The 13,476-nt window shown below is 40.5% G+C and overlaps 1 protein-coding gene across 1 annotated transcript in view; it reads left to right on the top strand.

Moving 5' to 3' along the window:
• Positions 1-13,476, top strand: part of RIMS2 (regulating synaptic membrane exocytosis 2) — a 1,857,427-nt gene that overhangs the window by 943,188 nt on the left and 900,763 nt on the right. The window contains exons 7-8 of the mRNA XM_078686898.1: positions 5,321-5,388; positions 7,047-7,166. Of these exons, the coding sequence (XP_078543024.1) occupies positions 5,321-5,388; positions 7,047-7,166 (188 nt within the window). The remainder of the gene's footprint in view (positions 1-5,320; positions 5,389-7,046; positions 7,167-13,476) is intronic.

Here is a 13,476-nt window from a genome sequence, read left to right as displayed (position 1 = left end):
CGAATCCTGATTGTTGTGTTTGTATCGGGTAACAGTGGACTAGCCTCATGACCCCTGCAGAGCAGTTGGAGTTCCCTGCGGTGCTTGCAGGATTGACTTTAGTCTTTTTTCTTCCGGCAGTCTAGTAGAGTCCGCTTTAGTGAAGATATTTTCTTCCCATGTTCAGTTGTATTCTCAGAAGGATGTGGTAGGGTGCCAATCTTATCCTGTGAAATTGCAGGCGACTGGAGAATTGCCTACTCCCAATTCTGGCTATTTTCACACATTTTCTCCACCCCTTTTTAATGGTCCTGCCATTCTCTACCTGAAGAACCTGTGGTCCTTCCCATATACTCTCCCCTATGGTGATGAGGTATCATCCCCTCTGTCATTGCCAGAACAGGATTTCCTTCCTGCTAGAGTGTGAGCCAAAAGTCTGGAATGGCCCTGAATATGAATGGGAGCTATTCCTGCCTGTGCCATTTGGTATTGTTAAATTGAAGAAAGAACTGTTAAAGCTGATCTTTGATATGTCACTTTTCCTGCCCCCTCCTAGATTGCAAATGCCTGCTAACTGATGACTTGTTGGCAGCAGCCCATCCTTCCTGAACCCAGAGGCTAGGCCATTGCTCTCCAAAAGTAGGGCTAACAGCAAGCCGCCAAATATATGCTTTTGACCCCCTGAGCAATGCTGAAAGACAAACCAGTTCTAAACTTTTTTCTCTCAGGCTCCACAAAGTAAATATCTTAAAGTTACTGTTCCACTAAATATATCAAAATCAACTTTCATCATTACATAAAATCTTTCAAACTTGGTGAAATATACATTGTAATCATTCTTCTAGCCTTTTCCCTGATGGAAAAATTAAATAATGAGCTAAGCTTTTTCCTGTAAAATGCAGCTTTACCTACACATTGAAAACCAATCTTGGGCAGTTGTTCACTGTGAAGAATACTAGTCCAAATATGTAGTTTGCCAAGGGACACTGAAATTTGCTGGAGGAGAGGGCCAAATTATTCAGTAGGGTTGGCTAAATTATGCAGCAAGAAAAGGCAAATTATGTAGCGTAATGTTGCGCATTTAGTGTTAATATTACCAAAATATCTTTTGCAATTTTTACACTTTCTGGGCAAAGGTTTCACATTATTCGTACCACTTTTCCCCCAAATACAAAATTAAGCAAGAGAAAGATGATTAGTCAATCTTTGTGAGGGCCTTCCACGCATGTTGCTGCATAATTAAAAACTATTGATTTGTATGAGCTAGAAACAATGTTTTTGTTGAAATGTGCAGACTATGCCTCAAAGGATGCATTATGTGGGAAATGCCACTGCCACAAAATCACATAATGCCAGTGACCCTCAGTATGCCACAATTTTATACATTAAGCACCCAGTGTATTGATGATATAAATCGTATATACAATAGGTTATCTACATGGCACAATCACTTTTCCCTGCCATGGGTCACTGCGGTGCTTTTAATTTTAGCTGCAGTCCAGATTGAGCACAATGGTGCTTCCTGAAGCATGTTTTTGTCATATGTGTCAATGGTGTAAATGCACACTCTAGCCACTCATGACATTTAACTTCCACACCATTTGTGCAATTTCTTCCCCGACACAAAATGACTTTACTGGAAAGTTAAATACACCTGTTGGGTGAAACCAAGATAACAGTACAGTTATGAGGACAGAGTACACACACTGTGGCACTAAATAGTAGTGTCACCATTCACAGGATCAAAATCTAATCAAACATAAGATCCATAAAAAAGCAAAATACCTGGGCTGACCATGCAGAAAATGCCGATTCCCTACATTACCTCTTATATGCTCAGTGTTTGATGTTCTTACACGTTCTTTCACCTTTAAGGGCAGTAACCCTATGTTTTATGGCATTTACCAATTGTTTACTTCAGAATTGCAAAGTAGTAGTACTGGGGCTTAAATGGACTGGCTCCCTTCAGAGGTGCAGGCTCTTTTAGTTATGTTCCTCAGTCTTTATTCATAAACAGAGGAGTTGATGCTTTAGAAGCATGATTCAAGAAAACTTTAGAACTTTCAGATATACTCTTATCTCAAATTTCAAAAACCTGCGGACACAATTATACGTGAAATCCAATAATGAATGTGTAGGAATGCAGTCATCTTGCAGCGCGAGAAAGATCCTGGTGACCCAATGCCTACTTTGCTATGTATCAGGCAGTCTGTATTTCCCATGTCAAGCTTTTTTTCTTCCCCTTTGATACTTTACAATGTTGTAACATTATTTTTGCGCCCCTTTCTTTTTTAGTAGGAAGTTTATTTACTTACGATTGATAGGTCCAGATGGATGACTTTTAACGGTTTGTTTTTTAAGTCCTTATTTACTGATTTTTGTAGAGGTTTAGAAAGCCCAGCGAACACTAACCTGTGTGCTTATTTCAAGTAATACGAAACCCATTGAGGCCATGCACTTTGTATGTGGACTTATATTAAAGTGGCTCCTATACAAGTGTATATCATTATGTTCTGAAAATAATTGTAAACAAAGTTCAGGTGAATGTTTTTTTTTGGCACTGTTAGGTTTTTTAGCTTGATAGTTTCTGGAAATCGAAAAATTATTTGCAGTGGGGTTTGAGTGATCTTACAGTCCTGAGTTTTTCATGCAAGTTAGTGAGGTCATAAAAGAAAGTTGCTAAATCTCCCTTTAGTATTTTTGTTGACGGGTCTTTTCCCAATATCAAGATCATTCAAAGCACTCCTAAGATCATTGTGAAACTGAATAGTAGCTAGGTACTCCTGCTTCCACGCATCAGAGATGTCCATCAATGTGCTTCTTCCATCTGCAAAACACACTCTCTGCTTAAAAGAAGTAGGTGCTTAAATGCCACTGAAAAACCCAATTTCCTATTGTGCTTAGTAATTCTACTGATGTGTTAAGTTGTCTCTGTTTATTAGCGGATCATCAAATCTTTTTTTGAATAATACTTGCATTGCTTGTATTCATTGTTATAATTTATGTTTTCCTATTTACCATTAGATTTATCGGTTGAAATGTTTTGCACTGTTTATTTTATGTAGAGTTAAGGTATGTGTTAAGGTAACAATACAGTGGATTTCTCTGGTGACAGTCGTAAGATTAGTTGGCAAAGAAGTAGTCAATTAATCACTTCTTGACAAAGACATGAACATAGTAGGAATAGGTCATATGCATTAGCTAAAACACCACTTCTTTTCCTCTCTTTGAAACTACTATGTACAGTCTCTTTGTCTTTTTTTCCTTTTGTCTTTACACTGTTTAAAGGCTCTGTTCATTTGAATGGTTTCATAGTTTATTCGATCATGTCCCTCTGCATTTTCCCCCTTCGGGCTTAATGCGAGTCAGTCTCTCAGACATATCCCATGCTTACATTGAGAAATGTTGCTGGGTGTGGATAGGGAGGGACTAAGGTAATAACAATTAATAGTTTAGTTCATCATATCACTAGAGCGTGTATTTAGGGTGTAGATTGGTTGAGCTTGAGACTCCAAAAAGTTAAATTACTTTCCTGGCTCATGATTAAAGTCGTGAACATCTGTCCTTTAGTCCGGTACTATGTCCCTGGCCTGTGCCTTCCTCTTCTGTTAATGGTTCCGCATCCTTTCCCATACGGGTGTTGGCTAAGGGTAATAACCATATCCCAGATAGAGTTTCGATATAATTCGTCAAAGTTGAAGCCACATTGCCAAGCTGTCTCAGCCGAATGGAGTAGCTGAAGAGATCGTTAAAGATGACACCATTGGTTCAATCAAAGGAAATATATTGTAGTCATGCTTTGTTCCCTAGAGCTTGAGAAACATTAGTGCCACATTAATGCGGACATTAAACTGTGGTGCCGGGCCATTGTCTTCCTTTGTTGTGGAAATCTACGAATGCTTTGTGCATTTTACAACACCAACAGTTCACAGACAAGTAGTATAACGTCCTTTATTGAAACGTTATGTGCTGGCCTATTAAAAAGAAACAAATAGAGTTCATTAAAAAAAATTTACAATTGCATGTGTAAGCACGTCTGGGAGAACGTGTAGCCTTGCTCATTCTTGTAACTTTGTACTTCCAAAACTTTGTGCTAATCTAAATATAATCCTGTCCAACAGTGGCTCAACTAATAGGGTGTACACATTATAAGGCAAACCACTGCCCTTTTGTTCTCTATAACTGCCCTTGAAGTAGTCCCTTAAATTGAGCTAACTGCTTGCCTAGTCATTACAACACTGTCGTTCTCCCGGAGCCTTCTGTACCAGTGATGTTTTATTCTAACTCTAAAAACAACGAGGACATCGCCTCTGCGATTTGTGCTGCTAATTGTGTTCAACGCCTTAACTAATGCACATAATAATTTAGAGTACTCCTCTCTTAGCACCTCGATGATTCTTTCTGTTCTAAAATGGAACATTTTTGCTCCCAGAGCAAAAATGTGTCTCTCACCTGCTCAGAGAGTGGGAGAGTAGCAAGGAAATAAACGAGAAAAGGAACGAGAGAGAATAAGCTCACTGTCCTAGAGAGACTATGAGTGACAGAAGAGAGAAAGAGAGAGAGAGTATGCAAGCTAGAGACAAATAGTGATAGAAGAGAGACGGAGAAAGATCGAGAGCGAGAATATGCAAGAAAGGGCGAGGACAAGAGAGAAAATAAGCAAAAGAGACAGAGTGAATAGAGCAAGAGTGAGAATAAGCGAGAGAGACAAAGAGTAATAGAAGAAAGAGAGCGAACAAAAGAGAGAATAAGCAAAAGAGAGGCGAAGAGTGATAGCAAAGAGAGGGGGAGACAAAAAAGAGAATTAATCTTTGGTTGTGTGCTTTGAAATAATAAATTAAAAGCTGTTTATTTAAGAGTGATTATATACTACATTTACATGCGCTGAACCAGGGGATGCAGCCATGCTCTGGATCAACAGCTTTTCAGACGTAATCCTTGCATCCATGGATCCAAACAACTAGTCTGCCCTCTGGTGAATTCAGTCATTTCAGTGAATTAGTTCATACTTACTGCCTGCTCACCTGATGTTAACCACCCAAGGTCATGCAGCCATACGTGGGTGCCCAATGCACTGCCTACCTTCCAATGAACAGAGCCTTCCTTTGTTTCTCTTGTTAACTGCTGATTTTGGCTGCGCTAACTAGATATTATCTGTTTAGCAATGATCAACAAATCCACTTTATGACTTTAGTTTTTAATATTGCAAGATCAAAAATGAAATGACACGTTGCGAAGAATTCAGTGGAATAGAATGACAAGATTCATATGTGTGATATCTTTATCTGTCCTTTCTTCAACTTTCCTTTACTGCACTGTCTTGTCTGTCTGACCCTCACAGGAGACATGGATTACAACTGGTTGGACCATACGTCTTGGCATAGCAGTGAGGCGTCCCCAATGTCTTTGGTGAGACATGTGGAGCCTTGCCATTTAGATTCTTTTACCATCTCACTTTTCTTTTGTTTTATTTACACCTTTGCATGTTTTCTTTTTTGTATCCTTTTTTTTATTCCACACCTGTAGGGGACAGTCAAAGGGGAAAAAGAAAAACTAGTGAGCAGGCAGTTTTGTCGGACTTCAACAGCTTGTCTGAGGGGCAAAAGCGAATGATGTGCTTTGGTGGCCACTCTTTGGAAGAGGATCTGGAGTGGTCCGAGCCTCAGATTAAAGACTCTGGGGTAGATACGTGCAGTAGCACCACTCTTAACGAGGAGCATAGCCATAGCGAGAAGGTACTGAGAGTGTGCAGCCTGCCTTTGTACCCTGCTCATTCGGTCTTTGTTTGCTCTCTGTCACTCATTCAATCTACACACAGCTGAAAGAGAGCCTGTTTCTTGGTCAATCTAGGCTTTCCAAAGGTGCAGAAAAGAAAAACAAAACCAAACCCCCTTTTGGCAGCCCAAAAAACAAAATCAGTCACCAGGCACAGAGTATTATTTGGTCTTGTGGCCACATCCAGAGTCCTTTACCTTAACTCTCTCAATACCAAGATTATCAACTTTATTGAGCAGTCAGTCGGATTGGCTTACTGCTCCCATGCACATTCCCATTGAAGACAATGAAATTCCCTAGCACACCTATGATTAAAAGGAAGATACTTGCGGTCTATGTACACAAAAGGTTGTTTTTCTTTTTTCCCTTTTACTCTCATGTTTGTTGTTTTATTTTGTTGCCATTGCATTTTGGTGTGGTTTTGTGTCGTAGAGAATTTTTTGCCACGTGCTTTGCTTTTTCCTGTTTTGCTTTATGTGTGTTGTGGTTAGAGTTGGTGGATATAAACATGCTCAGTGTCGCATGGTGTATTAGTTGAGCATGAAACCGTACAATATTTATCGCTATGATTACATAAAAGGTAGAAATATTCCAATTGTATATATTGCCTGCACATTTCTATTGAATATATTTGCACGTGCAGTTATTGGACTGTTAAATGTCTCGGTACCTGATAAATTATTCCAAGTCTAGAGTTGGTGGAAACCGTTGCCCAAACAATAGACATGGAAGATTGAACGTCAAAAGACCACGTTTCAAAAACAAATTGGCCTTATAATAACATAAAACAGTTTGTAGTTTATATTGTCTGTATTTGCTGGTGTCTTGTGCTTTAAAGCAGTGAGAGGAGTTAATGTGAAAAATCCACAACACTATGAAATTTAGGGCTTAATGACTTGGTTATGATTAAAATAAATTTTACCTACTGCTGAAAGTAGAGACCAAGTGTACCGTATTCACCTGGGAATGGGCACATACATTTCCTTAAGCCCCAGACTATGTATTTTGCATTGGCCAGATGTTGCAATACAATTTAATATTGGGTATCACATGGATTTCTCTCACTACCTGTGTTGTGTGAGTATTTGCTTGCTGTGTGATGTATAAGTAGTGAGCCTTTAGAAGAAACATGCATGCAAATGAATACTTTTATTTAGAATGCATACAAACACTGTGTAATCATAGCATATTTTGTGTAAGATTTCAAAATACGTGTTACATAGTAGACTGTCAAATGTATTTGGGAGGGGGAGGGAAACACTCACATATATTTTTTTACATTAACACCTTAGCATCCTGTCACCTGGCAGCCATCCAAAGATGGAGATCGTCTAATTGGCCGGATTTTGTTAAACAAGCGATTAAAAGATGGAAGCGTACCTAGAGATTCAGGAGCAATGCTTGGATTGAAGGTTAGTTTTCAATGTTTGGTATTTACCTGATTGCTATGTCCTTTTATTGTTAACTTTTTCTGAGAGCTTGTCCACTTAATTCCAGCTGTTGTACATAGAGTAGCAATCATTCATTTATACGACCGTGTCAGTTTTGGCATAAGGCTTTCACCCTGAGATTCAGTGGGTACTGATGGACTCACTGGGTGCGAAGATGGAGTTGAGAGAGGTGAAGACTCCGATGAGAGGATGGTAAGTATGAAGGGAAATATGAGGTAATGGTGGAGGATGGAGAAGAAAGCTGAGTAGATGGAAATGAGAGGAAGAGGGCTGAGAGGCTCAAGGAGAGGATTTAATAAAGACAGGGGAAGATGTAAAGTATGGTGGAAAGGGATAGGAGGGTACAAAAAGAGCAGGAAGTAGCACCCAATGACCAATGTTGTAGCTAATACTTGAGCAATTATTTTGGCAAGGCACTTCTGACTCCATTTTCAGTCTCGGTTTCTACACTAAATGGTAAGGACATTACTCACTAACCAGAATATGGCCTTCATCACCTCAGGGCAATTTATTTTATGTCACATCAGACCACTTCCCTGTAGCATTGATCCCCAATATGGGCCTGTAAATGTTATTTGATTTGTAATGCCTAGGAGATCACTTGGATAACATCACAAGCTACGGTTATAATGTATTTTATTCATTCATAAAGTGGCTTTTGAGTAGCTTTACATCTTTATTAGGAGTCTGAGATTGAACATTTTATATTTTTTTTTGTCGCATTTATCTCCTTTGGAACATATTTTGTGTGTGACTGCCCCACATTCAGCATTTAAAAAAAATCTAAATGATTATGTCCACGCAGATTTCCTCTTAACTACTCCCACAATTACATTGGGCTTATAAGTTTCAAGTCAAATATCACGTCCTGTGTTCTTCTGACCTTACCAGTGTTTCTCTATTTTATATGGGGACTGCTTTTGGCTCCTATGGCAGTTCTGTTGCACTGTCAGCTTTTTACAAATACACTCACAAAGAGGTTGGAAGCACATTGATTTTGCCCACCGCTGTTGATTATGTATGACTGCGTTTTAAAAATGAAATGTATGTGCAGCTATTCTTATTTAGTTTGTAAGCTTTGGCTTTGCCTGCCGCTTAGAACATGTCATGAGTGTTGTAATATGTGATATCATAAGCTGTGCATGGCGGGGGTGCAAGTTACAGTTAGCTCTGCTAACTATAACTAGGTCATTTATGTGTTTTTTTAGTTCAGAACGTTAATTTTGTCACTGAGATATTCACCTAACTATAACTTTACTTTAACCTTTATTTTTCAATATTTATTTAATAAAAAATGCAGAGGTATACACTATATAATCACATCCTGCTCCAGTCCCTTTGAGCTAGTTAACAGTAACATCATTTGCCTTTCTCGTCTTGGACTCTGCAAGATTACCAGGTATGAATGTGGCAGAACAGAAGGTAGAAGCAGAAAATGTTTTAGTGGAGTGGCTTAGTAAAATCAACATAGATTGTTAGGTATGTTTGAGAGAGTGGGTTTAAAGTCCTTCTGAAATGCTACCAGATTTGTGTTAATACAATTTGAGCTAATACTATTAAAACGTTGCAAATTAAAGTGAATCAATGTATGTGATTAATCAAACTTTAAAAAGTTTCCTTGTCAAGAGGCTATCCAAAGAATATGGGGCGCTAAGGCCAGCTGAAGACTTTGTTCTATCAATCTTGCTGTGAGCTAAAAAAAGGGATAAAGCAAGTTTAACACAACGGCTTCCATAGAGGGAGGCTCATTGTTCAGTCCAGAAGCCTCTTACTCAGAGGGAAGTGGCCCTAATAAGGAGAAGAAAACACTCCAGTAGTGACAGAAGGCAAGACCGAGAAAGAGGATATCAGAGCTGCCTGCGCAGAGTAGTTATGGAAGACTTCTCTCATCAGTAAGAAGCCACAAAAGAACAAACCAAGTAGGACCACTACAAAGTAAAAGGACTGGTCGATTAATACAGGTTCTCGCCACTCGTTATGCCATTTACAATAAGGGAACAAAATGAAGAGCATTGCATACCGTAAACATAGAAGACCTGTGAAATGAAGAAGGCCCATTACACCGCTCATACTGAGAGTTGATAGAGAGAGGTAGGGGCTGGGTGGAAGTAAAAATATAAACCTTGAAGAGATTAGACTATATGCATTAATTGGAGAGAGATTTCTCCATGGCCCACGGGAAGCCTGCTTAGCAAATCTTGACAGGCAAGCAGCCCAAGAGGAATTGAACAGCAAAACAAACCCTCTTTTGATAACTCGAGCACAAAGAAAATTAGGCAAAGAAGGTTGAAACTGTGATAGCAGGTTCACTTTCGAACTTTCACTGGAGGGACCCTGTGGATAAAGGCACAACCTCCAGGCAGACAGGTGAAGAAGATGACTCAAATCTGCTGTGACCTCAAAGTCCAAAAAAAGATGAAATGAAAGAAAATGTTAAAGCTCACTGCTACCTGGAGGCATCTTTGTGCTGCCAGCCAGAGGCAAGTATCCAGTCAGCGATTACAAGTGAAAAGTCAGCAAATAAAGTTGATCAAAAACCAATATGATTCTTCATGGACCTAATATCTAATGGCAGTGAGTACCGTAGCTTCACTGTAAAGTAGGAGTAGAATTTACCTCCACACTTTCTCCCGAATCCTAGGCACCACCACCTCTCTCTTACTATTAGATCTTAAATAATGGACAGGGATATACCACTGAAATGTCGCAAACATGAATCTGGGACCAAGGTTATTACGTGCCTTGTGGGCCCAGCACACCACTTTCAATATGGGTGTATAGGGACTGGAAGCCAGGGGAGCTTACATAGTTCCCTTAATACTGACTAGCGCCTAGTTAATTTAAGAACGAGGAGTGCTGCTGTCTTCTGCACCACTTGAAATCTAGATTGCAGCGCTCAGTATATTCATGCAGGGCATTACAGTAGTCACGAATGGAGGCAATTAAGGCCTGAGTAACTGTCTTGTATGACGTGATTGGGATAAAAGGAAAGATCTTTTTTAAAACACATAATATGACAAAACTGGTGGCAGTGACTTTGTTAATGTGAGAAGTAAAAGATAGGCCATTGTCAAAGAAAATGCCCAAATTATTGGCAGATTTACTGGCGCCTGTAGGGCACCTTCTTCTGCCCACCAGTCATTGGACCAAAAGGCCACATCCTTACCAAACAGCAAAACCTGCATTAAGCGTAAGAAAATTGGACTGAGCGAGTATTGTCAGAGATGATGTTAATCCAAGCGGCGTCCGCATAGGAAAATAATTAGAGCTGAAAATAAGGCTGGCAAGCACAGCCACATATAAAATAAAGAGAGAAGGACGCAAGTAAGCACCCTGGGGAGCACCACATGGAAGCAAGAAAGGTTTAGATGTAAAAGAGTGACCACCAACAGTTTGAGTTATATTTGACAAAAACGAGTGAAGAAGTTGGAGTGCCTTGACATTAATTCCAAGTAGAGCCAAACGGGCCACTAGAATGAGTGTGATATGGTATCAAATGCAGTCAAGAGGGCCAAAAAGATCAAGGCAGCGGAACATCCCTGATGAAGAACCTCTCTGATATTGTTGGCGACAGCTGCCAGTGCTGACTCCATGCTGTGTGCACTACTGAAACCAGATTGGAACATATCCAGAAGCTTGTATTGATCAATGACTCTGGAAGAGGCAGCAGTGATATCGGCCTATACTTTCTAAATTCTTTAGTATCTGCCAGTAGCTTTTTAATTAGAGAAATCACAGTGGCCTCCATCCGGCCCTGAGGGAAAATGTCCACTTCTATAATAGTGTTATATAAATCAGTAACACAAGTTGAAATAATGTCTGGTGATAGCTGCACAATGTGAAGTGAACCAGGGTCCATAGGTTTTCTGGATTTAGACATAAGAGGTAACTTCTTTACTTGTAGTTGAATCCCTGAAGAGTGTTAGAATCTTTTCTTCGATAAAAATAAGAGTCTGGTATATTCTTCACCAGAAACTCCAGCCAAATATTTTAATTTTTTTCCTGGCTAAAACTGGCCACATTTTGAGCAGAAATGCTTAGATGTATTAGTTATAAAAGCCAAAGGGGGCTTGATAAATGCTTAACAACTGCAAAACGTTAATTTTTCATTTCATGTGTGAAGTAACTAGACTTTTCCTTGAAGATGCCAAGTTTATATTCCTGCATGGCTTCCCTTTAGTTTAGTTTATCTTTCGGTAAGTCATCTTTTTTCCATTTCTGCTCTAAACGTCTACATTTCTGTTTAAGAATGTTAGGTATGTCTGAAAACCATGGAGCAGAAGGGATCATTCTTTTATGATTGATTTTTGGATAGGGGCTAACATATTTGAGGGTGATTTGGCGCATTTTGAGAAATTAGATGCCACCTTAACTATATTAGATAGACAAGGAAGCAGATTAGCTGCCTGAGGCTCTGTATAGTTGTTCTGATTAATGTTGTACCGAGGTCGTGTATGCTGTGTGGAGCTTCACTGGGGCATGTACCATGATATTAAAAGGAACAGCCAAATGGCCTGACCATAAGACAGGAAGGACCTACAAAGCGGCTGAAAGAGGCAGAGCACATTTCTAATCCCATGAGAGTAACATAAATGCTATTATCCCAGACAGTCTGTTCTTTGCTTATTACTAGGACCAGAACATTGAAATACAGGGACGGAAGGACCACAGTCCTCTGTTTGTTTTTAATACCAGAATCAAAGGAGTTAAAACTGTCCAAGATTTAGAGTGGACAAGAGCCATGGCCCAAACCTGAAAATGGATAACCAGTAAAAATATAGGAATGTCATAATGGTTACGCTTTGCTCCCTACAAAATGGGCTTCACATGCTGCAACAGCATGAGGAATGAACTGAATAATGAACTTAAATGTGGAAAGACAATTAATTTGCAAGCTAACAATCCAGTAGAAATTGGTATTCAGCGCCATTTGGAGAGCCATTATTAATTAGCAGTTGAAAAGAGCAAAAGGTGGGATGCTCTTTCTGCAGTTTTCCACTGCATGCAGATGTTGCCATGAACATCAGACACCCCTGATAGAGCCTGGAGAACTGCACGAGAGAGAGATGTTTCCAAGGGGATGGAGGAGGACAATGCGAACATCACTCTTGAAGTGACCCTAAGCTGGAAATTAGTAACCAAGGCATGCTATACAGGACCCATTACTCCATTTTTGGATAGCAGTTCGACAGTCCTAGAAGTATGTTTCAGAGTCTGACACGGAGCAAAATTATTTAACAAAACATGCATACAGGTAATGCAAAAAATAAAAGAACCCCTACTCTGTTGCTCTCGCGCGCGCCCACCCACACGCTGAGCTGAGAAGTGCCAGGAAAGCCAACCACCATGGCTGCGTTCGCGCTCTTGCTGGCTGGCTGCTGATTTGGATTCCTTATGGGAGAAGAAAGTTTGTGAGCAGAGGTTTATCTTCTTGAGGGATCGTACCAGGGCAACTCAACACCCCCCTTCAGCCTCCCTCTAACCTCCCTCCCTCCTTAACTCAGCCTATCGCCACCTATACAACTGCTGCTGTGAGGGTGGGTGGCAGGGGAGTCCTGTCTTCCCGGTCAGTGTCCTGCTTGCACCGCCAGCCACTGCAAGCGTCACTGCGCCTGGCCTTCGTGCGGAAATGAGTGGGTTCAGGTGTACAGCAGGACAGAGAGGTTATTACAAGCAGGTGCTTGGTCAGCTGGACGGTAGGCCCCTGTGACTGCCCAGCCCAATAGCAGATACACCCAATCCTTCGCCCGGCCTCTCCACCGGCGTTAGCCTCAGCCACAGCCCATGTGAGCCGGCAATGAAAATGAAACCAGGCCCACCCTCAGTCAGCACCATAAAACCAGGCCCCTAACCCAGATCAGCCTGGCAAGCCTACAAAAACAGAAAAAAGGCCAAAACACTAAAATCCGGATTGCCCATGTCATCCAGCTCTCCCGCAGCTGCAATACGAAACTCTGGCCACATCGAGCCAATCCAGTCATTTAAATAAAAGAACCCTGGTATGCTTAACTTCAACATGCTATGCGAGAAACTTTGCACCATTCTAGAGGATACATTTAAATAGATTAAGGAGCAGCTAAGCTGTATTGAAAGCAGATTGACCATCATTTTTACTAAGATGATTGCCCAAGAGAATACCCCAAAGACATTGCTAGTTATAAACAGCCATGCTATCATGCTAGTTGTAGCAGGGCAAATACCACAGTTCAAAATGCTGTAAGTGTCAGAGTTGTAGACTCTGATGGCACCATGGAGACTCGAAGAGAATTGG

This window comes from Lissotriton helveticus, chromosome 4_1, assembly GCF_964261635.1.
Source record: "Lissotriton helveticus chromosome 4_1, aLisHel1.1, whole genome shotgun sequence".
Lineage (NCBI taxonomy): Eukaryota > Metazoa > Chordata > Amphibia > Caudata > Salamandridae > Lissotriton > Lissotriton helveticus.
The sequence above is the reverse complement of the archived record's forward strand: the minus strand, read 5'-3'. Positions and strand labels throughout refer to the sequence as shown.